Here is a 26,100-nt window from a genome sequence, read left to right on the forward strand (position 1 = left end):
GAATTAGATAAGGGGGAGTTACTCTACGTTTATAAAATTAAAAAAAGCATACAAATTGTTGATAAAGAGTCACTCTCTATCTCTCCATGTATATCTGGATATCTATGAACGTCTATATACATCATGTCAATGTGCAGGCCATTTCTTTCATACATATATCAATTTTTCATGCGGAAAGCACATGATGCATAACCACTGGGGCGTATATAATTACAAAGTTTCCCTTTATACAAATATCGGTCAACTATTTAAAGCTAGCACGTCAAGCATGTAAATATCCCCTATTTGCATGTTTACTCATCTCTGCTTCTAAAATACCGCCTTCGTTTTTTCAAACTTTAATTAATGTCTTCGCGAGAAGACGTTTTTATCGTTTGTCGACTTACAGATGTATTTGGTTCGCTTGAGAAAACATCTATCAAAAACACATAAGATTAAAGTGAGATATGTACCTTACCGGCATGTGTCATCACGACCATACACACACCTTCAATCACCTAACAGCAGCAAAAGAGCACTTACAAAACCAACACTTATTTGGCATTTTGAATACTACTACCATGAATTAAAGCAATTAAGAGTTACAAAATATTCAAGAGTGTAATTGTTTGACTTCTACCCTATCTAAGTATTTACTTCAAAAACAAAAGGGAAATCATTTTCATTGGTTCAAAATTTCGAAATTTTTAACAAAAAAAATCTCCATTCCGGACATAGTTTCTCTCCGCTGTAATACTAATAAAAAATCGAAATAAACTTAAGTCATTGTTTTATAAAGTTACCAGATGTTTTTAACCCTAACGTCTATATAAATGTTAAAAACAAAGTTCAATAAGTCAAACCTACAATTCTGATTTGGCATTGGAGTCCTAACGGAATATATTTCAAGGATGAAGTAGACAAGGAGGACACACAAAGCATATGAATACTGTATTCAGGAGCCACAATTCGGGACTTATATAAAGATATATATGTGTAAGCATAGATATACATTGTAACAATGACAGTGCAATCAACGTATTGTTCTAGCCACCTGACACCTCGTATAAGCAATTTGCAGTATTGAATGAACTTCAGTACATCACAGTGGTATTTCAGTCATCTTATTTCTTAAGCAATGAATGTTTTAGCAAATATTGTTATGGTCCTAGAGCACACAGTGCTATTGATGACAAACTTAATAAAGCCAGGCAGGGATTTATGTAAGTTTGTCAGCAACTGAAATGTGTGTTATAGGATCAAAACAATATTTGCTAAAATATTCATTATTTATATTTCCTTTTTGACAGAATAGTTATGCTTTATTTAGTTATTTCGAACAGTTTTTGAACCCTAGATTAGGTGTTGAATACAATGAAATTGACGACTTCACAATAGAGATTAAAGACGTCACAATAGCAAATGTTGCTATAGTCTCATAATAACATTTGCCTTCTCAATGCATTGCAATGAAAGGATGCAGAGCAAATGTAAATATACTATATTAAATTTAAAACATTGTAGACAAATTATAACTAAGACAAATCAGGCAGAGCCTCGGGTTAGACAACCAAAAAACATCACCCCTAGGGTTGGAGATTTCTTCTTTCACACCCTCAAGGTAGGGGAAGATTCTATTAATGAATGTTGAAATCCTGGTCGTGTTATCCTTTAGACGTTTTCTTGTGATGGTGATGAGGATGGTGATTAGGATGGTGATGAGGATGATGATGATGGTGTCCACGGATTTTCAAAGACGCCGAGAATTTCTGTTTCCTGAAAAAAAGTTTTTAATATTATACATCAATGGTAGGAACATTTACAATACAAAGCACCACAGACAAGTTATAATGGTAACGGGGATCGTTATAGAAGTTCCCCAATTGCAAATTGACAATGTAGTTGCAAATGATGCATTGGAAAGAATTTGCATTGTTGAAATACCCTTTCAAACTTAGTTGATGTAAAAACAGAAAAAATGAAAGGGATCGTTGGAATCACATTTACGTTCACCCATGTATCGATCAGTTTTAGGGCACGGCGGCCTTATTTGATGACAGATTGGGAACTGAAACCCGTTACGCGTTTCTTTATATGCCTATCAATGCTTATTGAAGTTTCATGAATAAAAGAAGAAGAAAGAAGAAAACAGAAGAAGGAGTAAGTCGAAGAGCGAGAGAAAAAGAGGAAAAGAAAAAAAAAAAGAGAAAGAAACTTAACAAAATCAGCAATTCCCNTTTCAATATTTGAAACGTCATTTATAATTCGATATAATATTTTCTTGGTAAATAGAATTGAAATTGTCTTCGTGAAAAAAATAATTTCGCGAGAATTATGTGATACACAGCAGATCTTATAAAGTACAGCTGCACTCACCTGATGAAGCAGACGAAAGCGACCAGCATGATGATGATGACAAGGCACATGCCTACAGCCCCGCCTACCACCGGGCCCATCATTGGCTCAAACCCGCTGGATATTCTCACTGGAAAAGACAAAGGCAAATCATCTAAATACGAACTTAAACTGTATACATTTTATAAAAAGGACGTGAAAAAAACTCCAAAAAACAATTAGAAAATATTTATTTTCATCTTGTTTATTGACAATGTGTACAATGCATTTAAAACTTACTACGAAGTCACTCATTTTTGTTTGGTTTTAATTTCGTTGGGCAATGTAATCTTAATCCACGAATTTATTGATCCGTAAAAATTTACAGGTTTGACATAAAGCAATTATCCTTTCAGTGGGTACTCGTAATCTGCGAATTTATTTACCCACTAAATTTGTGTTTCGGGAAACCACGATAATTGGGCCCGACGAAAATATCTGGGTTCACGTTACTACTTAAATTTTGCCTTATTTTTTTATTTTTTATTTTTTTTAATTCCAAAAATTATTTTCTGTCATAGTATCTTTGTCAATACCACTTTTCCTGATGAACATCTAATATAATGAAAAACTACACTGATCAAGGTTATATGACAGAAATTATTTAAGAAACATTGTTGAACTTTGGAATTTTGTTTTACAGCTCCACTATCATAAAAAAAAAAAATGTTTTAAATTTTAACACACGCGATTCTCTTGAAATGGACAAACATAACTATATATAAAGACTTTATATACATTTGTATAGTAAAACAAAATTTGAGTATTTATTAAAAAATATTTTGTTGTTTATATAGGTGCCTTGCCATATTCATTTTTTAATTATCATATTCATTTAATAATTATAGTGACAATCTTTTTTTTTTTCGTCTCGAAATTACTACTTTGTTTACACTACATTAAAATTTCCATACCGTACACGTTAGAAAGATGTGATTATTGTTTTTGGGCAAACATACATGTAGTTTTGCTTATATGGGATATTGTGGCCAGTCCAAACACATTTTCATGATTTCTAATTTATTCTGGTGGTTGGAGTGAGATAAAATTCCCTTTCATGCTCAAGGGTGTAGGATAGGGAAATTCCACCCTCGGGATTTTCAAATTTGGCAAAAACTCTCGGCAAATCAAGTTTGTGATGATAAAAAATATGAAATGATACCAATTAAATACATTTGGTGATTTGAATTCGTTGTCGCCGTTGTTTTTATTTAAAATGACGTTTAAGTGTGAAGCATTTTAAAACTTTTGTTTTAAAATGTCATTTTATGTTGACTTTTTGAAATTATTTTGTGACATAATGCATTTTTAAGACGTACATGCAGGTTGCAACAAATATTTTCATACTTTGCTTACATGGGTGGTCAACAATAAAGTAGAGCAACATGTTAACAGCATCATAAAAACAAGAGTAGAGCGTAACGTCTAGTGATAGATGATGTAAATGAACCTAGAGTTGGTCATTAATCGTAGGCCAGTCACGGTTCGCGTGTAACATTTCTTTTAAGTAAGTATTTACTTGTAGTTACAAATTTGTCTGGCATACGCCCTGAGAAATATGTATTTAAGATTAACATTCATACATGAAATAATATACGGATTCTTTTTGAGAAATGAGGTCAAGCACAACTCATCATCCGACTAGGCGACTAATTGTATATCCTTCTGCGCTGTATGGTAACGGCTATTAACGCCTAAATTGCTATTCATGTATTCGTGAACCCTGTCAGGCCGGCCCTGTCAGTGTCACCTGCTACTGGATGTGGAGTGCCTTCGTGACAAAGGCCATTTCAATAAGATGAACCTATTTCCTTATCTAGCACTAACAGTGTAAACAACTTAAACATTCTTTAGAAATATTTTTGTCATGTTTTAGCTGTTTGTTGATCATTTATAAATATACGCATATATGTGTGTGTGTTGTTTTGGTGTTAATAATAAGAATATCTGTTTTCTGTTTTGTCAATCAACACTCCTTCAATATTGCACACACATATCTATTTTATTTTAAAAAATTGTCACTGTATGTAAAATACTTCTTGGTCAGATTTAAACAGTAACACTTTCCTAAATTAGCAGCCAATATATTCAAAAATGTAAATTTGCAATTTATATTTCCGACCGTATGTTAATGTCCTTCGAAAAAGATCACGAGATATATATTTATATTTAAATGAGTAATGCTACATTGTTACATACCTACCTCTTGTAAAGTTTATTGTGTAAATGTTCCTGTCCTGCCCTGTATTCATTATTGCTTATTGTAAAGGTGTCCCTGTCCTCACAATGGTGTGAGTGCCTGCAGTGTATCTATTATTACTTATTGTATGTGTGTCCCTGTCCTCACAATGGTTTGAGTGCCTGCAGTGTATCTATTATTTCTTATTGTATTTGTGTCCCTGTCCTCACAATGGTGTAAGTGCCTGCAGTGTATTTATTATTTCTTATTGTATGAGTGTCCCTGTCCTCACAAAGGTGTGAGTGCCTGCAGTGCATTTATTATTGCTTATTGTATAAGTGTCCCTGTCCTCACAATGGTGTGAGTGCCTACAGTGCATTTATTATTGCTTATTGTAAAGGTGTCCCTGTCCTCACAATGATGTGAGTGCCTACAGTGTATTTATATTATTGCTTATTGTAAAGGTGTCCCTGTCCTCACAATGGTGTGAATGCCTTCAGTGTATTTATTATTGCTTATTGTATAAGTGCCCCTGTCCTCACAATGGTGTGAGTGCCTACAGTGCATTTATTATTGCTTATTGTAAAGGTGTCCCTGTCCTCCCAATGATGTGAGTGCCTACAGTGTATTTATATTATTGCTTATTGTAAAGGTGTCCCTGTTCTCACAATGATGTGAGTGCCTACAGTGTATTTATTAATGCTTATTGTATAAGTGTCCCTGTCCTCACAATGGTGCGAGTGCCTACAGTGAATCTATTATTGCTTATTGTAAAGGTGTCCCTGTCCTCACAATGGTGTGAGTGCCTACAGTGTATTTATATTATTGCTTATCATAAAGGTGTCCCTGTCCTCACAATGATGTGAGTGCCTTCAGCGTATTTATTATTTATTATTGTATAAGTGTCCCTGTCCTCACAATGGTGTGAGTGCTTACAGTGCATTTATTATTGCTTATTGTAAAGGTGTCCCTGTCCTCACAATGATGTGAGTGCCTTCAGCGTATTTATTATTTATTATTGTATAAGTGTCCCTGTCCTCACAATGGTGTGAGTGCCTACAGTGTATTTATTTTATTGCTTATCATAAAGGTGTCCCTGTCCTCACAATGGTGTGAGTGCCTACAGTGTATTTATTATTTCTTATTGTATCAGTGTTCCTGTCCTCACAATGGTGTGAGTGCCTGCAGTTTATCTATTATTGTTTATTGTATTTGTGTCCCTGTCCTCACAATATAGTGTGTGTACTTGGACTGTATTAGTTATTGTTTATTGTTTTATTATTCCTGTCCTTACTAGTACATTCCCAACAATTCATTATTGTTTAGCGTAATTGTGTTACTGTCTTAAAGATAATATTATAAGACTCTTTCAAGGACCGGGGTGTAGGATAGGGAGTTTCCAACCGAGGGGTTTTCAAATTTGCTTAAACCCGAGGCTCTGCCGAGAGTTTTTGCCAAATTTGAAAATCCCGAGGGTGGAATTTCCCTATCCTACACCCTTGAGCATGAAAGGGAATTTTATCTCACTCCAACCACCAGATTAAGCTCAGAAATCATGAAAATGCGTTTGGACTGGCCACAATATCCCATATAAGCAAAACTACATGTATGTTTGCGCAAAAACAATAATCACATCTTTCTAACGTGTACGTTTAACATATCATTAAAGGTTTCACTTTCATCACGCCGCCTTTTCCGCATTGCGGCATCGGAGAGTTCCAAATTCGTGACGTCACGTCATTGTTGAGCATTGTGACGTCACGTCACGTGAAATGGGGTGTAAGATATACATTTCCTATACCCTTTTCTTACCCTGGGTATTTCTATCTTACACACAGGGAACACGAGTAAGATATATTAACCGCAACGAAAAGAAGGCTAGTATCGTTTTTAATGTCAATTTGTCACATTGTGAAATTATACTGCTTTATCTTTAGGTTGAACAACAAAGCTCCTTTTGAGAAAAGTGCTGTCTTCGGAAGAAAGTAATGTGACATTACGACTAAAATGACGTAATAAAGAGAATATTGACTAGCTGTTTCTTAGAAAAGTAACATCGAGTCAGTAAATCATACATCACCACATAACAGGCGAATTATAGAAGTTAGAAAATGTAGATCTTATATAACAAAATATCCTTACCATCACAATGAAGTCCCTTCCAACCTTTTATACAGCCAGCCAGGCATTGACCGTTGTCTTGGTCACACTTATCGAGTTTGCATCTCTTGCAGTGAGTATCACATGACATGCCAAAAAGACCCGGATTACACCCGTGTAAACAATGCCCGGATGTTAGGTTGCAATAGGTCTTGTCCGACTCACATTGGTCAATATCTGACGTGCATTGTTTACAACCACTTTCGCATGTGTTTTCACATTCGTCTCCCCAAAATCCGGGGTCGCATGCATGACATACGCCCAATGTCTCGTTGCACTGTGCACAGTTGTCATTACATCTTGTCAAGCAACGTCCGCCGTGCCATCCTTGCCGGCACCCATGGAGACAGTTTCCGGTAATGTTATCACACTTTTTACCTGCACCAGCACAGTGACTACTACAACCCTGACATCCATTTTGGGTAGGGTACCGACCCTCAGAACACATAAGACAGGACTCCGACCTGGAAGCGCTAACCTCACACCATGTACAGTGTGATGTGTTGCATTTTGTACTGCACCCTGTTACCTCAATACTAGGGGTGAAACCGCATCCATCGTAACACTTGCCTAACCGCTCGCAAATGTTCTGCCCCTGATTACAGTTTGAACAAGGACAGCAAGACTGCATGTACGGAAACCAACCTTGTTCACAAGATTTACAACGTTGAATATTGACACGTGTTTCATGCTCAATGCATTTTGAAATTGTACATTCACATGATTTTTGTTCTATTTGGTAGTCGCCTACACAACTTTCACAATGGACTTCTTCAGTAAAATCATCATAAAAGCATTCTTTGCATTTTTCAGGGCATTTGTGTTGACAAAATTCCCCGGCCAATCCTGGCAAACATTCCTGGCATGATTCTGCTGAATCGCAAGAAAGACAACCCTGTGGACATCGCTGACTACAAACATCGCCAAACCAACCCTGCTTACATCCGATGTCACAAATACCAGTGTCTAGCTGACATCTTTCTTCTTCGCAATTTCTACATGCGGGTGTGCAATTAACTCCGACGTAACCTTTTTCGCAGATAAAACAAGCTCCACCAGTTATATTGCACAACTTGCAATTATCAGGACAAAGGTTCTCACATTGAATTCCCCAAAAGCCCAAATCGCACGATTTGCAAATGCCTTGATCATTGTCACAGATGACACATGTCTCGTTGCACTTAGAGTCACAGTGAAGGTTATTCCACCCTTCAACACAGCCATATAAACACACACCCGTTTCGTTGTTGCAATGGTGACCTTCCCCAGCACAGTTCTCACTACACGCGTGGCATCCTTCTTCTTGAGGGTACCAGCCGTCTTCACATAGCGTACATATTTTTGCACTACCTCTTGTCAATTGACACAAAGTGCAATGATCGGCTCCACATGGCTTATCACATCCTGACGCCGTTGAGTAGAATCCTGGCTCACATCCTTTAGTGCAGCCATGCGCACTGTGACAATTGTCATTTCCTCCTTGGCAGTGAGCGCAAGGACAACATGTACCCAAATACTCCACTGTCCCATTTTTACATTGAGTGCATATATTTTTACCTCCTTCCGAGCTAAACGTCAAGCACATATCATCACGGCATGTGCAATCTCTTGCCGGAAGTTTCAAACCGGAAGTACACGCCGTGCATGAAACTAGTTCAGATGTAGGATCGTACATGCATTCACTGCAGACGCCTGGACATTTGGTATCACACTTACTTCCAACTAGACCAGGATGGCATATCGAACATTTGTCTTGGTCGTTGCAAACAGAACAATTTGCAAGGCATCTATCCTTGCATCTTGCTCCAAACCATCCTTCTTCACACTCGTACACGCATTCACCGGATATCCGGCCACAAACTTGTTTCCAACAATGTCCACACGTCTCCGTACAGTTGAGACCGTAATGACCTTTATTACAGGAGCGACATTCTCCAGTTTCTATATCGCATGATACACAATTGTCAGGACAGCTTTGTGAACAATCCGGCCCCCATCGGGCATCTTTGCACTTTTGACAATTTCCATTGACATAATCGCAAGACAGACATTTTCCCTCACACGCAATGTCGCAAAACTCTCCATACCATCCACGAGAGCACTCTATGCATTCGCCATTAGTTCGATTACATAGGGCACAGTTTTCATCACAACTGAATTCGCAGAGATCGCCGAACCACCCGCCAACACAGTCGTCACAAACACCAGATTTGGGGTTGCATCCCGTCAGACAGAATTCGCTGCAGGCCTGCCCGTCTGTAATAATACGGCAATGTTTCATGTTATTGACCATTGGAAAAACGTGAGTAAGAACTAATTCGCATCAAATAACAAATTAACATACTGTATACCGGGACATTCTCGCTGCATTTGAATTTATTTTTTGCTGTATTTACCCTCCGCAATGAGGGCGAATTTATCATGACAGAGAACAGTAGTACACAATAAAAATGTAACTTTGTAACAAGCTGTAGAAATGTATTACAATTTCAGAATATTATCCTAATTAGCAATTCTCGTACTTAGCTGGTCAACATTATCTCATGTCTAAAAGAAAATTAATTTCAAATGATAAATTAATAATAAGTAATCAATATAACATGTCGTCTGTGTTTAAAAACAACAACATATAAAAGGTTTCCATTGGGTAAAATAGTTTTGTTATTCAAAGACTGCTTAATGAAGCTAACATGATATTTGCAAGGACGGATTTACCAAAGATTGTTTTAAGCAATGGATGTTTTAGCAAATATTGTCGTAGTCCTATAACCCACATTGCTATTGATGACAAACTTAATAGACCCCGGCAGTCTCACAACAATATTGGTCTTCTCAAGGCATTGCAATGGAAGGATGCAGAGCAAATGGAAATATCACTTTTTGAGGTTTATAAGTGGAAAGAAGGGGTTCAGCACGGAAAGGTTCAACAGTATTTTACACACAAAAAAATATAAAAGAGTTGTGTATGCATATTTGAATAGCCATAGGTCATTAAAAAAAAGGTCGCGATAAAAGTTTCATTCTTATCTTAGTATTACACCAACTTACCCGGCAATTTCAGAGACATTGGATGGCTTAGGGTTCCACCAATTAAGCAGACAGTCATCATAAATAAAACAGCTATTTGTGTTGATGCCATCTTGAAGATAAAGAAAACTGATCCTGTTTTGAACTTGCGGCTCACATTTAGCTGTGTACGAAGACACACAATGTCAATTTGTTCAAGTACAGCATACCCTTGAGTTTGGTGCACATTTCTCGACAGCAAATTTTCCGCACCTACTCCCCCTGTTCAAAGGTAAAGTGGATAGAAGTCTGACGATCCTCGTCGGGGCTAGCATCTTACGTTAATTAAACTTAGTCTGCATATGCTATCCAGACAGCGTTACTGACCTTTTTGCCGTTGTTTCCGTAATAAATTTCATTATCCTCTGGCAACGAATTTAAATAGTGTCCATCGTAAGAATTTTACATTTCACATTTAACGTCCGCCCACGTCTGCTTTTAAAAGTATGATATAATTTTATATTACATATATGGAAATATATACAGGTCCTTTTTAGCCTCTTCCCCTTAATTAATTGCTTGATTCAGTAAACATCATTTAAAAAGCAGTGACGTGTACGTTTCGAGCGGGAGATTGACAGTCTCAAGCAAATGTTAGCAGCTATGTCAGGGTCAAAGGTGAATAGTGTCGCGGTTGTGACCTCTAAGTAAGCTACTTTTTTTCTACAGGTGTTTACATACGCTAATATATCTACTTCCTCAATGTCAATTATGTTATCGGGTCATATATCACACAATTCGACAGCCGTGTTTGACAGAATATATACTTTACGGCTTTAAAAACATGTTTTGTTCAATATTCAAATTTTCTACTACAAAGGTTTTTTTATCGGATGCTGGTATATTTAGTCTTATTTAGAATCTTAATTAATTTCCTGGAAGGACAATTAACGCTATATCTAAGATTGTTTTATGGTCTGTTGTGTATATTTCAATTGTATGTAAAATATATTAATTAGTTATGAAGTGGAGTGTCTTCTTTAAGAAACCTACATTGAGCTGTGTATGTTCTTGAGCGATAAATATACTTTCATTTGTATGTGAAGTGCATTGTTGTCAAAAAAAGGCATGTTTAATTTATCTTAAAATAAATAATAATAAGGAGGGAATACAATACTTCTTTCATTAAATTTCGTTCATATCACAAAATGCCTACACCATAACGTCGCCAAATAAGAAAAGGTTTATGTTAAGATTTTTTTAATATCGTGTAAGAATGACGAAGATTAATGTTAGCTTACGGAACAAATCCGTCGTTTCGTATCACGCCCGATTTAAATTAAAACGTCCTAATTGAGGAAGTATCGGTTGGAGGACGAAATGGTCAAAGTGTTGATGAAACCACGTGGTAGGTTGGGAATGGTCCAATAGAAACGGAGCATTGCAAAACAGTGTTGTTTTTTTTGTCATATTCCATGCATTTTGTTACGTGTTATCTTGTATCATGTATTATGTATACACGTTATTGTCTAAAGAAGACGTTATATTTTGCACAAACGTTTTTCACTGTATTAAATCTGCAAGTCCACTAGGCACTATAATTGTATACATTACTTGTCTGTATTCTTTGTGGAAAAGGTTAAATTATTTTATTGAGACTCGCACTTACTTTTCCATTTTCTTTTTAATTAATGTTTTCAGTTTAGATTGTAATATTTGCTACGTAACGAAACAAATTCAATACAAATACGGAGTAAGGAATCTCCTATTTTATACAAAGCACTAGTTTCAATTGTAACATCATAACATCATGACGTCACAGTCTACCAACTGCATTATCATGTCTTAAAGAAGAAAGGTTTGAAGTCGAATTTTTTGGTGTTAAAAGTTCAGTATGAGAAAATGTTGCTTTCGGAAATATTTGCAACAAATCTTTGTTATGTGATATAAACGGGCTTTTACATTCATTTTCATTTCAATAAAAAAAAAATTATGAAAGTAGTCTTAGAGATCTAATTCTCTATATATAGTTGGGTTTAAAAGTATAATTAGGAAAATAGTTAACAATATAAAAATAAAAGAAACAACCTGGTAAACAGAAAATTGCATTTATTCATGTTTATTTTTAAACAGATGAAAAGTTTACAAGAGCTTTTAAAACACATGAATAAATACTGATTGTCTAGTAAATGATAATGTCCTTTACACAAAACCAGCAAATAATTGTTTCATTATTTCAACAGACATATGAAGTATTGCAAGTTTAATAAACGTGTAAACATGATATGTTTTTTTGTCAAGTTTTGTACATTTCCTCACAAATCTACAATCGACAATAGGTTTCTACTATTTTACACCATTTTGTTTCATTGAGTTCTTCAAGTATATCAGCATGTGATACTTCCACCTGCAAAAGCATAATGAACATAAAGTCCAGACAGCGTATACTGCAATTCACACTTGCACTAGCTGTGCCCAATCAACATAAGTGTTTATTAACTGGTTTTATATGGAGTCTCTTCAAAAATTAATCCTGGCGACATATGAATATGTACGGTTTAATATCCTAGAGATACGATGTTTATTTCAGCACAGTTGGCACTTAAGAAATACAACATTAGAGATAAAAAAAAAAAAGGTGAATTGCTGATAAAACATATCACGGTTCAAAATTGTAAATTGCAGAAATTACTGTAAAGCTATTTGAATTGGCAGGGTCTAATCATTGCGATCTTGTTGTTCTTTGAAATGATTTACAATGCCCAACTTTCCCGAAACATCGTCATTAGACATAAGTCCTTATAGATTTCTATCAAAAAGGCAACAGACCCGAGGGGTGAATATAAAGCGACACGAAATTTGAGTTTACTACATTCAGGGCATTTTATTTAACCACAGGGCTACTCGAAATAATGAAAATTAAACCCTACGAATTTAAAAGTTTTATATTGTCTGTATGTTTATTTTAGCCACTATTTAAAGTGAAAATTGAATTTTAGCGAAATTTAAGATTTATGCAGTAAATATATTTAATTTTAAAAAGCTGAACCCCAGCAAATATCAGTTTTATACCGTTATATTTGATTTGGCTACTGGGCTACACGTATTGCATGTGCGTGCCACTATTTATACAGACTCAAACAGTTTTCAGGTGTAAAACTACAACACATTATATTGTACCAAGTAATAACCGCTTAACGCTTGNCAATACTCAAATGTTTAATCTATTCAATATTTACGTATTTCCTCCTGAAGCTGAATTCTGATTGATAAGACAGGCATTAAAAATGCAGTATTAAAAACACCTTTGATTAATGAACACTTTTAATTGTTGAACAGTACATGCATGACTCAGAATTACATTATCATCTAACATGTCTGTTACGAGGAGATGATGTAAAGCCATTAAATTCAAATAAGTGCATTTGAGGTTTTGTGATGTGCATGTAACTGTTGGTTTTTTTTTGTAACATGGCAGCTACCCGCCTGAGCAGATATAGCCAGCTGTATGAATGACAGAATACGAAAGACATGATCATGGTATTATCCGAACTAGTGAACATGAATAACATAGGAGAAAAAATAAGTTAATAAGCAAAGTTATTTACAGGAAAAGGTTGTAACAAGATCCATTCGCTTCATTAACAGATTCAATCAAATCTTCAAATACAATTTTGTTTTACTGAAATGGAAATATCTTACAAGACTTAGGTCAGTTCTTTCAGTGTTCACGTTTTTTTAGCACCTTAAACATTGGTATTTTCATAATGTCGATATTTTCATAAAGACATCGTCATTAGCAAGACATCACGAAGGCCATATTGATGACGTCATAATGCCAATGTGGCGTGGTTGACAACCATTATATTAAAGTAAAATGCCCATCTTTCCATTTCCTTTGAAAATAAAATGTAAGATAAGAAAAAAAAACGGCCACACGAGTAAAACAAACTTACTCATATTGATATATATATTGATGTTCGTGATATAAGCTGGCAATTTACAATCAAATACAATATTTAAAATTGATAATTATCGAATTATTTTTGTTATAACTTTAATTTTACGCCTTTTTAGATTTATTTCATTGTTTTAATTGTTAAACCTGAGAAATGAATATGAATATATTTGGATTCAAAGTAATTATGGTCAAATATTTTTACAAAATAACAATATTCACTGAATTTGAAAATTTACTAAATGTGTCATTGAAGATAATGTATCTTGATACAACTTAATTCATAGAAAAAATACCCGTCAGTAACATACATGTTTGTACACTAGTAGTATTTCAACATTGACATTGCAAATGTAAGTTTTATGCTCGTGATATGTTCGTGTCGTGTAACGTTAATATATGTTAAGTAGGTAAGTGTTATGTATGTGTAAGTCAAATACATATTAGGTGTATGTAATAAGTGTGTGTAATGAGTGTGTAACTTACACATGTGCGTTCACAGTACGCGTTTTGTATGTGTAATGTACGTTTTATTTAGGGTAATGTCTGCGTCATGTACACAAATGTAATGTACGATTATTATACGTGTAATATATGTTCACTTTACGTCTAAAGTATGTGTAATGTATGTGTAGTGTACGTGTTATATTAGTGAAAATTTAGCATAATGTAACGTGTAAAGTACGTGTAATTTATGTGTAACATATATGTATTGTGTTTGTATTATATCTTGTATAATAATTTCATATTTATATGTATACAATGGTTTTATATACGAGTTTATTATAAACATTATATACATTCGTGTTTTCCAATACATACGATAATGAATTACGGTTTGGTACATTTAAGTATACAGTAACAAGTCATTGTGGACTCAGTGGATTCTTTTATTTAACGAAATTCATAGGTTAAGCTGCTTGACAAGTGCACATATAGTATAATGCATATTATTTAATTGTTCACTTATGCATATTATCACAGTTATTTCAGCATATTAACAAATAAATATCTAAACAGATAGTCGGTACAACCGTACTAAATTGGGCACAACAAAAATATCTACATTAAAACTTCGATATGTCGAAGTTCTTTAGATCGCCATTTAAACTTTGAGACAAACGGAAAATTCATATATAATATGAATATATATACATTGTAACATAAAGGAAATATAAATAAATAAAGGGGACAAAAAAGGCAATATTAACATTAAAGTTATCTAGGATAACGTAAAACCGCTGGTAGACTGTAGCTATTATAATGGAATGACAATAGAGCATACACACATAATACGGACATACACTTGATAAATATATCTACAAAGGAAAGAATATAATATATACATTGTACCTCACCTGTGCATTTAATCTAAAGGTAGAGAGTTCCATCACTTTTTTCACAGTTTACAGGCAATTATTTTCCTGTTATATTTATGTTATTTCGTCAATATTTTTTAACAGAAAATGATAGATTGCGGGCGTTTTTAAGGAAGGCTGTGGTGAAATTATTCCGACTAAGGTTGCAGGAAAAAATATTTTAGCATAGATCCAAGAATCAAAATTCTGCAGCGGAGATACTTTTGTCACATAAAAAAAAGAAATATGAATAACTCCGTCGAATATCAACTACAAGTAGAAAAAAGACGAACATACATGTACCAGACGGAATGCTGGATATGTCCACCTTAACTAATTCATGATTTGTCGGATAATGTATAAGGCATCGTGTCCGACAAGCAAATATGACGTCACGGTCAGGTAAAAGCATCAGCGCATGCCTGTACCAACTTTCTTTTGAAGTTCATTGCACACTCAATAAACCTGCTTTGATTGTAACGCATTTTTACAACATTAATATTGACATACATAACACAAGACAAGGTTTTTAACTGTACAAATAAATTATAGCCGAATGCTTATTTTCGTATTATTCATACACGTTCACGAGTTGTCTTTCCTGAGACGAGCCCTTCTATGACAGTAACAGTATCATTCGTTTCTTCAAATATAAATAGACTGAGTATTGCAAGCCTTAAACAGGTAATATTTCAATTACTCTCTCTCTCTCTCTCTCTCTCTCTCTCTCTCTCTCTTACACACATTATTAGCATATTGTACGTTTTATCGCAGTGCTCCAACTTAAACGTAAGATATTTCCGTCGACAGAGAAGATGAAACCATCGATATTCACGGATGTTCGGACGGACGGACCAACAGAGTGTTAAACACATGACGTCACAATAAATGAAAACAAAACGGCTGACAATCACACGACGTCTTCTGCGAAATCGGCCTTCTCCGGTCCTACATATCCGTTATTACCGTCCTTGACCAGCATTAGGGGCATTGTTTCCTGTTCCCGGAAGTAAGCGCATGAGTAATCATGCGACTGCGTGTTATTGTTTTGATGTGCGTCGGGTGCGTTTGACGGTTGAGTTGTTTCACACTCTGCTTTCTTCTCGTCATGTACACAGTAATCACTACTTGTCAAATACTTCATCGACATTTCGCGTAGTTTAAGCATACAATTCTCCTTTGGAATGTGGCCGTTTCGGGTCCTAACCCTACATTTTGAGTCCACAACGGAATGGTCTGTGTCCGTTGCTTGGCTGTCATGCGACTCTGTTCGGGACATCCTGTCTGATTTTGATATACGTCGTATTCTGACGGAGGTCTCTTGGTCTTCCAGAAAATATGTAAACTGTTCTCCTTTACCCTGCAGGAAACAAAAGTTGCAGCAACTTGTTTTTGAACTACATGTATCATAAAAAAGCTCTTGCGCAATCACAAACACTCTTATTTAGAAGGTTAATAGGAACATTTATCGAATTATCAGAAAACGGCTTACGCAAACACAAACTTTTTTAATTTAAATGTAGAAGATTAACAAGAATGTTTATTGAATTATCATTAAAACGGCTCATACGCATTCACAAACACAGAACACCGTACACAAAAACCGGACACAGGAAAAAATTATCACATTATTATTTCACCGCTCACAATGAAATACAATAATTTTCTATAACTCCTTGCATCTCTATTGAACTACTGCCGTTTTAACAAAATTAATGAACTCATCAATAAAATGTGTTTTGGAGAATTACTATAGTTGGTGTTTTTAAATCGCGATGTTGATTTTATTCTCACCTTCATCGACACAAATCCTCGCTCTAATAACTTGTATCCACCCAATCTGTCTAGTAACAACTTGCATTCAAGACTGCAGTGAATCCGCAATGCTGGAAAAAACATATAAAACGCTTTTACACATGAATGTATGTTCATCATTTGTTAAGCTTCAATCACGTAGAAGTGCTAAAATTTGATTTAAAATCTTATTCGAATACCATTCCATGGTCTGTGCAAAATATCTTTCCCTTCCTTTATTAGATGACGTCATTTAATCCTGTGTAATATAGCCATGCCATCTCTTCACACAGTCTCCGAGTCTCACGAAGAGGTCAAAGACCTAATGACGATGCCATTGTTTTGTATGTATGATTTTGATTTTCATATTCCTACAAATTGGCTCATTGCTGTATCCTATCTTTAACTTTCGAATCAACATACATTAAATCAAAGCATCGTGCCAGAAGTATTCGTGATTCACCAAAATGTATTCTGCGTTTTTTCCTTTATACATTGGAACTTTCTGAGACTAATTTGAGCGCTTTTGAAACAAAACTCTATATCTACTGTAAGATTAGTTTCTTAATCATATTGAAAAACAGATTGATAATTTGTGTTAACTTAATTTCGAGGTATGAAAATTTATTGAAATGAAATCGATTTCGATACCCCATTTCGATCTTTGTCTAACACAATAATGGCAGTGATTTTTTTCTTCCAAAAATAACTCACAATAGTTTGCAATTCATTCCATGAACAAAAATAGGAAAATATTGTCCGATAAAATATCAGTTCATTCTAATTGAGGGTGTCTAATTTCATTTCATTGTCGCAATAATCGCCTCCAGGGAAATCCTATGAAGAAAGTTAAAGAATGATTGAAATATAGTGCCAATCGAGGCAAATCGCAAAATGCTTTTAGTACGATACTGCATATAGTTCAATGTGTTTGTAGTTTGACATGAAACAAAACTTATGCAGGAAGACATAAATTTAACTCGTGCCGTGTGCCTCAAATTCACGATTTTCGGCGTCAAATTATCAAACTGAGACTCCGCATTTTCCTACTATTACACCACAACGGCCTCTTACATAAAGATTTTGAAGATGCCATATTCACTAGTGTATATTGAGATATTAACTACTTGGTGTGAATGTACTGTGTCTAATATAAAATGAGATGTGTGCAATTCGTGTCAATGTATATAATTATACATTGCAATCGAGGTACTCAAATCATTCATAACCAATTTTTTTTTAAATGTCACCATGTACAAATTATATCGCTTTTTTTTTTTGTCATCGCCACATTAAAACCCCATGTTTGAGGTAGCCGCGATTGTGGTAGAACGGTCAGAGTTGTGGATGTTTCTTGGCCAGATATACCGATTGTGAGTTTAATGCCCAAATGGGGAACAACAAGCTGTCTCATTTTATCTGTTTGTTTCCAACTTTCATACCCAATAATATACGCATTATATGCATTTATGTATGTTGATCCGAAGGTTTAAGATATAAACAACATGTTAAACTATACTCTGTCTAGTAGACAGAAGCTTAAAAATGAAAGAAATATGAAGGTAGGACACACACTGTTTATTCAGTTCCGCGCTATCACAAGGAGATAAACACGAACATATCGCAGCCTCCCAAAACACACACGCATACGCTACACGCATGCATCTTGCACACAGGGGAGGCCGTCCTTAACTTACCGTAGCTAAAGCTGTTGATATAGGACGTTAAACAATATTAAACCAAACCAAACCAATTACACCTTTAAATATGCAAATAGGTACAGTATGCCAAACCTGAATTGTTCTGCATCATAGGGTTGCTTCGTCCGTCTTGGCAAAATAAGGGATGACTTTAACTAAAGGTTAGTTGTCTGAGCATCTGCACCATCGACCAATCAGATGAAAGCTTGTCAATTCCGTCTTTTCGTATTGCAGAGTTATCTGCTCTTGATAGCAGGTATTGCTTGTTACGTCATTTGTTTGTGAGAGTAACGTCATCAGTTTTTGAGAAAACGGCGTTATTTTCTTACACAAACTAATGACGTAACAATCAATACCTGCTCACAAGAGCAGATCACTCTGCAATACAAAAAGACGGAATAGTACAGAAAATTAGATACTTACGAACTCCCGTGGTTTCCATCCGGGATGCGGTGTTAACGGTGTCTCCGAACAGGGTATACCTTGGCATTCGTAATCCCACTACTCCGGCAACACACGGACCTACATCCATTATTGTGAAATAAGTTTTACACAATTAACGAAAACTAAACTGCATATAAACAACCTGCCCTAAATCAACAACAATGTTTATTAATTAGGCACACATTAAATAACGATGAATTTATTCATAGAAAAATGAATCATAACTAAATTTATAATATTTATAAACTTTATTTATGTTACAACAATTGTATGAATCATTCTTGCTGGCCACAAGGGGGTCTTAATGTGGGTGGAAACCGGAGTGCCTGGAGAAAACCCATCTGGTTGGGCAAGTGACCCTAAACCTTTTCACGTTCGAACAGGGAATCGAACCCCAGCCGCCTTGATGAAAGGCGATTGTGATATCCACCGCGCCATCCGATCCGGATTTTTAAAAAGATGTTTCCTTGGTATAGTCTAATGTTTCTTCACTTTAAGATAGTTTGATTTAAAGTGAATGTGAAAATATTTCTATTTTTCCCCTTTCCGCACTGTTTCTTGCCAACAAATACATTTTATCAGATATGACATCTCGGCAAGCGCTTTAAAAGATGTAAAAATTATGTAAGAGTTGCTAAAGAATCATTTGATATTTCGTTCCGTTCCCAATCTCAACAATCGATAATTAAAAATCAGGAAAACTGTAAGTGTTAGTTTGCCAGTAAAGATGTTGATAATTCTTTCGTTTCGCACGTGTATAGCCTAATTAGTCAACTTAATCATCTTTCCGGATACATTATGATGTCAATTATTGTTGGCGAAAGATTTTTAGCTCATGTATTGATGCCATTATGCCATTATGTACTCTGAAACTTTCTCAATTATACTTCTCAGCACTTGTAAATATTCCCCGTTAGATTCAACCCAATATTATTTCAATATATGTCGATCTTAATATGCACACAAACCGTCTTTAGTGATTGTCAGTATACATTAATCATAAAATGCGAAACATGAAAAGTTAATGGATATGACATTTGATTATGCATAGCTATGTTATTTAAGGATTAACTTGAATATATTTTTCATGTTATGGAGATATAACACAAAAAACGGAGTGTACTCTAAATAAACCGCGAAGCGGTTTATGATGAGGGTACACTCCGGATCCGTTTTTTTGTGTTATGGTTCCATAACATGAAAAATATATTCAGGTTAATCCTTATAATTTAATCTACTATACACAATCCCTGTGGAAATACACTTTTATTGATGGACTCTTTTCTCTTAGAATTTATTGCGCTGCTGTATCAGCCAATCAAAAGCGACGTTACAAACGGCGACGTCATTTTTTTACGTTATGGGCTGATAACATAATTTTTTAAGCCAATCAAAATGCTTGTTACAAGCAAGATTAAATTATTGCCTTTTAGAGAAAGGTTTGCTGATCAAATGTTTGAGTAAAACTTCCATCAGGACAATTTGTATATCATAGTTATAAGCATTTTGACAACATATGCAAAAGACACCTTCCTAGGATGCGTTAAAATATCGAACAGGCTATTAATTAAGGATGCAACTGCTTAAAACTGCTACTGCGCATCGGAAACCGGTTTTTCCGACATGACTATAATTTTGAGAAATCATTTTAACAAGAAAACCACTGTTGCTTGACTTTAAAAATAAAATAAAAAACGAAATAAACAAAATATAATCACCAGAAGTGTTCTGAGTGTAAAACAAATCAAGAGGCTAGACCCTACCGACTGGTCAATGCAAGTCTCCTGGCCTAAATGTGATACAGTTATATCCAAACAGAAATTAAGGGGAGATTACTGTGTATACGAAGAACCACAGTGCAGTGAAATAGGGATTCTTAAGATAATCTACCAAGTAACCAAGTTCGTTGTCTTTAGTTATAAAGCAACTAAAAGTACTAGATCGTTATTCACAACAATTATTAAGTTTTCTCTAGGCAATACCCAAACAACCTAACTTTAGTAGAAGCATACCATCCTTCCCTGATTATTAAGTTTGTTTCTGTTTTACGTCCCATTTACAGCTATGGTCATTTAAGGACAGGCCCGGTTTATGTATTGGAGGAAAAGCCGGAGTTCCCATGGGAAAAACCGCCGACCTGCGACCATTACCTTACGACGGCCCCACGTAGGTCTCGAACCCGCGACCCAGTGAAGGAGAGTTAGTGATTATAGACGGTTAGACGCCTTAACCATTCAGCCACCACGGCCCCGTTTTCCTGATTATGGGTTAGATTTATCACATTTTATTTTCTATTTGAGCTCCCTCGACTATTATTATGACTATTTGGCAAAACAAAAAACGTCCTATTGATTAATCAATTGCTGATGTCATATTGTTGTCTATAAAATGTTTCAGTCTGCGATGAATCAATTCCATGAACATCAACATGACTTTGATCTAGTTATGCAAGCCTAACTGGCCTAAAGAATATGCAATGTAACCTCGTTATATTGCCAATATTTGACAGACAAAACACGTTTTAAAGGGGTTTGGCTATAAACTGAAGGAAACATTAGAAGGGATTCGTGTTTTTTAAGGAATATAGAAGAAAAGAGAACAATGTTTAAGCGTTGGCGCTATGCGAGATGGCAAAGGAAATGAAGGGCATTACATCGAGATTCAACTGTATGTATTTGGTAATTATGCAATTTTGTAATCTATAGTAAGAAGATTGAAAATCAAAACAAAACATAAGTTATGTACAGGGAATCACAATGTTAAGATGACCACGAAAACAATTGAGTTTTTAAAATACATTTTTTGAATTAAACCTACCAGAGTGTATTCCTATGCGTAGCTTAAGTGTATCGTCTGGTCGATGTCGTATTCGGAAAGCCTTTATTTCCTTCAGTAAATGTAGAGACATTGACGCTATTTCTCCCGCGTGGTGATTTCCGTTTCTAAGGGGGAGACCACTCACGACCATGTAGGCGTCTCCTATCGTTTCCACCTTGTACACGTCATAGTGTTCAATGATCGAGTCAAAGCACGTGTAAAGTTCATTCAGCATGTCTATCACCTGTCAACAAAGAAGCTCTAATTACATCAAAGGCAACATATAATTATTGTTATAAACATGTCAACGTATCAGTTTTATATACATGTCAACGTATCAGTTGATTATATACATGTCTACATAAAATTTGTTGTTATATGCATGTCAACAAATATTTTGCCTCATATAAGCATGTCAACACAATATCACTTATTATGTACATATCAACATATAACTCCTTATTATTAAGCCTTATTATATACATGTCAATATGTCAACATCATTTAAATACACTGTTAATCCCTAATGCTCATCTGATACCGTTTTCCACAGATGAAAAATATCACTTTTGCTGAGAGCCAAAAAAAACGTCTTCGGAAGTATTCCTTCGGAGCTCAGGCGTTAGGTACATAGTCGTTACGGAGTTATCTCCCTTCGACTATCCGGATAATGATTTTCATGGGTTTTTCATTCATGTAAAAGTAGGAAATACTCAAATATCAAGATACTCATATGACGGAAAGTATTTGTCAATATTTTCCAAAATTATCATTATGATTGGATGCAAGGTAACAGTGTTTTTGTTTATGCAATAACGTTTTGAGTGCACTGTAGCTATAGGGAAAACATAACCATTTTTTCGCACCAGTTTAACAGTTGTATGCTCGAAGGATTAATCTGTCTGACTGTCTGTCTGTTTGTTCAATACAATTGGTATTGCATTTACGATAATCTTTAAGTTATTCTTCGGATATTGACAAAACCTTCTGAAGAGAAATCCCAAATTACAACCTGGAGAATATCAGATTTAAACAAGACAATCGACCAAGCATTAATGCTTCTATGCATAAATATCATCAAATATATATCACTGAAACAAAATTTGGGAAGCTGTGCGATTTGAACATATATATATAAATTGAACAAAACACGAAGACTAGCATAATCGGCTAGCGCTTTTGCCCGTCTTCGGGCTCTTCAGGCGATTTAAATTTATTTGTGACGTCATAAATGGTGTACACATATTTAAGACGTCAAAAACAATGACGTCATAAACAAAGTACACATAATGCAGACGTCTAGAAATTGCGACGTCTTAAAAAGACTTTGTTTATGACGTCATTATTTTTGACGTCTGAAGTTCGTCTACTCCATTTATGACGTCAATAATAAATTTAAATCGCCTGAAGAGCCCTAAGATGGGCGAAAGCGCTAGCTAATTATACTAGTCTCCGTGTTTTGCTTTATTTATATATCTTCTTGTAATATGATGTATATGTACATGTACCTGTTCTGTTTCACTGTGTCTTGATAAAGGAGCGGATCGCTCCGAAAATTTGACAACCTAAACTTGTCCACACTGTTGGAATTACTTATTTGCCCCATATATATATATGTTTATACTATAATAGCAGTAAATTGATCCTTACGGACGAAGAAATTATATAAAAAAAATAACAACAGCTCTTAAGCGCTTTCTCATCTTTTCAGGGGGATTTCTCAGACTTAAGAATACATATATTTTAAGCATCGAATCGATAGAACATATGTATGGTTTCCTGTCATGTGACATCTTTGGTTCGAGGATTTCCATTTTTAATCAAAATTAATTTCTTTTTATTATATTTCGTTAAAATCTTCTTACTCAAATTATTTCTTAAAAGATTAACAGCCGGATACTGTTGCTCAATATTACATCAACTGGTCTTGTAATTGATGGATTAAGATTGAATCAATATTTAACCAGAGCCTTTTAAGTAGGAGTAAGGAAATTGCACTTTGAACAGCTGATTGTTGACTGATTGTCTGAAAAGTCAAGGTTGTAAAATTGAACAGCTGATTGTTGACTGATTGTCTGAAAAGTCAAGGTTGTAAAATGACCTTGGCAATCCAATCGTTCTTAAGTACACCTTTATACCATTATCGTACCATCTGGCACTTGTACCTTGTCCAATTGTTTATTTAGACCGTGTGGTTTACACGCCGTAATACACATAAACTGATGACGTATCACTTAGACGTAATGGAATAGTGCGTATTGATCATACTAATGTAGGAACGCGACTATTTACTCAGCTGGTTCTGAACGTCCAAGACGTCATACAAATCTACAAAAGCTTTCAGCTGTGTGTTGGTCAAATGCGTGTGTTGACTTGACATCACTTATCTTGCAGCCAAGACACTATCTTTTACATGTGAAGTTCTCTTAAACTATACTACATGTGATTGCCTTGGCGATGTTTTAGCATTTCCTTTATGCTGACTCAATTACACCCAACACAATGATTTGTCTGGCATGCTACATTGAAATGCAAATATGTTCAAACGCTAGAAGAAAACGTGAATGTCTATATAAAGGAGAGGATAATTGACTGCCATTCAGTTTCACTGAAGGTTTGCCTTATATGACAAAAACCATATCTCAAGTCAAGTAGCCAAATGCAGAAATGGATTACGATTCAGTTCCTTAGCTTAAGTAGTTGGGGAAAATACAAGTGTCTTCAACGCTAAATTACATCACTACTTCATCTGGCGTTCAAAACTGTACATACATTCTGTCATTGTTACTTAATCGAAGAATTTAACTACTTCTCCTGGGAATTAATGACGGGTGTGAAACCACTCTTGAAACCAGATGACAGCAATCATAGGCACATAAAAAAACAATCCTCGCCAAACTGGGACAAACAGTTCTATTAGATTTCTAATCAACTGAATTCAAAATCTGTAGGACTTCATCACGTCTGGAATGTTTTTAGAAACGAACCGTGCAATACTGTGACATCTGCTACTTAGGCTTTTATAAATTTCTGCGGCGTGTCTAATGTCAGTACCATTTACGTAACGCTAACGTCCGTACTTCTGTCATATCGTGTCGGTATCGAAACTCAATATTGCTCCAGGATTTGCCATTGACGTGTGGGTGTTATTTTCGGCAATACGACGATTTAAATCTTGTTTGACAAGACAGGGTCGTACGAACACACAATAAGACAAAATACATCATTTCAACGTAGAAGGAGATTATATTTGTGTAAAGCACAACACGAACTCTAATAAAATAATGATTATTTGTTTATGTTATTTGTTTGTTGTTTAGGGATGAACATACACATACTTTTATAATTTTATAATACACTTGTAGATACAGTATGCAAACCAAGGAATCAAACTGCACCACAGAGCTCTCTTACATCTGTTTCGTCCTTCTGGGGCTCATTAATGATGCCAGGGGCCAAAAAAAGTGAATATTCAAATTGGTCTAAACTGTTGTTGGAATAGAAGGAGAGGTGCGTAAAACCTCTTAATTATATGAATTTCACAAACTAAAGGCTTAATTCAAATTAATAATGAGTCAAGCGTGTATATTATTAACCATGCCACAAATCAATAGAGATCGTTGTGGAAATCAAGGTCCAGCGGTCTAGCAACAACCCACCAACAGAGTGCACAACCTTGATTCTAGAAGATGAACGTACCTTTAAACTTTTGTTATAAAAACAGTATGCCAAACAATAAATTTCACTGCACCATATAGCTGTTTAAAATATAAATTGTTAAAAATCAAATGTTATGACAATAGCTTAAACAAATCGTTTCTGAATTGAAATCTTCAAGTTGTGGAATTGTTTTTGAAAAAAATAATAATGATGAAATTGCAAAAAAAACTACAATAAAGTTCTAAAAGGGTTTAGAACGAGATTTTAACCCTGAACCTCCGGTGACAATACGTTCGCTCTCGCTAACAGAGCTACCTGATCATCGATTGTTATCTGGTTAGTCCTACTACAGTTACCAAAGCAAGTGATAAAGGGACAGTTACACTTTGTTTTTACAAAAACAAGTATTACGACTGCAATGGGACATGGATTCTTAATAGATTTTCTTGTGAAAAACCAAGAACATTGTACCTACAAAGAACGTTTAAGAGTAACCAGTTTACATGTAGATGGACTAGTGTTGGCTATGTTACAACAACGTAAAATTCACATCGGCTACATCTTGACAGGTGATACATGTAGTTTGGGAAAGTTCGTCCTCTTTTAGCATTTGGTTTCTTTGATGTTAATGCATTCTGGTGTTGGGTTTTT

General features: G+C 35.2%; 2 protein-coding genes across 3 annotated transcripts in view; both read right to left on the bottom strand.

The window, feature by feature from the left end:
• Nucleotides 1-1,248: 1,248 nt before the first annotated feature.
• On the bottom strand, nucleotides 1,249-10,247 carry LOC110455707 (multiple epidermal growth factor-like domains protein 6). The gene is made up of 4 exons (XM_021505999.1): nucleotides 9,761-10,247; nucleotides 6,695-8,968; nucleotides 2,356-2,464; nucleotides 1,249-1,755 (listed from the first exon to the last, which is right to left on the bottom strand). The coding sequence occupies exons 1-4, from the start codon at nucleotides 9,849-9,851 to the stop codon at nucleotides 1,644-1,646; spliced, it is 2,586 nt and encodes an 861-aa protein (XP_021361674.1). The 5' UTR covers nucleotides 9,852-10,247; the 3' UTR covers nucleotides 1,249-1,643.
• Nucleotides 10,248-13,872: 3,625 nt separating this feature from the next.
• LOC110455703 (guanylate cyclase 32E-like) overlaps nucleotides 13,873-26,100 on the bottom strand; it is a 98,857-nt gene continuing 86,629 nt past the window's right edge. For both annotated transcript variants that reach the window (XM_021505996.1, XM_021505995.1), the window contains 4 exons: nucleotides 21,790-22,033; nucleotides 18,952-19,050; nucleotides 16,829-16,920; nucleotides 13,873-16,394 (listed from right to left, as the gene is read on the bottom strand). In XM_021505996.1, the coding sequence (XP_021361671.1) occupies nucleotides 15,945-16,394; nucleotides 16,829-16,920; nucleotides 18,952-19,050; nucleotides 21,790-22,033 (885 nt within the window). In that variant the 3' untranslated portion in view covers nucleotides 13,873-15,944. The remainder of the gene's footprint in view (nucleotides 16,395-16,828; nucleotides 16,921-18,951; nucleotides 19,051-21,789; nucleotides 22,034-26,100) is intronic.

This window comes from Mizuhopecten yessoensis, unplaced genomic scaffold, assembly GCF_002113885.1.
Source record: "Mizuhopecten yessoensis strain PY_sf001 unplaced genomic scaffold, ASM211388v2 scaffold8361, whole genome shotgun sequence".
Taxonomy (NCBI): domain Eukaryota; kingdom Metazoa; phylum Mollusca; class Bivalvia; order Pectinida; family Pectinidae; genus Mizuhopecten; species Mizuhopecten yessoensis.

Coding starts and splice junctions, on each gene's coding strand:
- LOC110455707 (XM_021505999.1), bottom strand. CDS start 9,851: ATGGCATCAACACAAATAGCTGTTTTATTTATGATGACTGTCTGCTTA. Junction 8,969..9,760: donor AATGTCTCTGAAATTGCCGG/GTAAGTTGGTGT, acceptor GTATTATTACAG/ACGGGCAGGCCTGCAGCGAA. Junction 2,465..6,694: donor GAAGGGACTTCATTGTGATG/GTAAGGATATTT, acceptor TGTCTTTTCCAG/TGAGAATATCCAGCGGGTTT.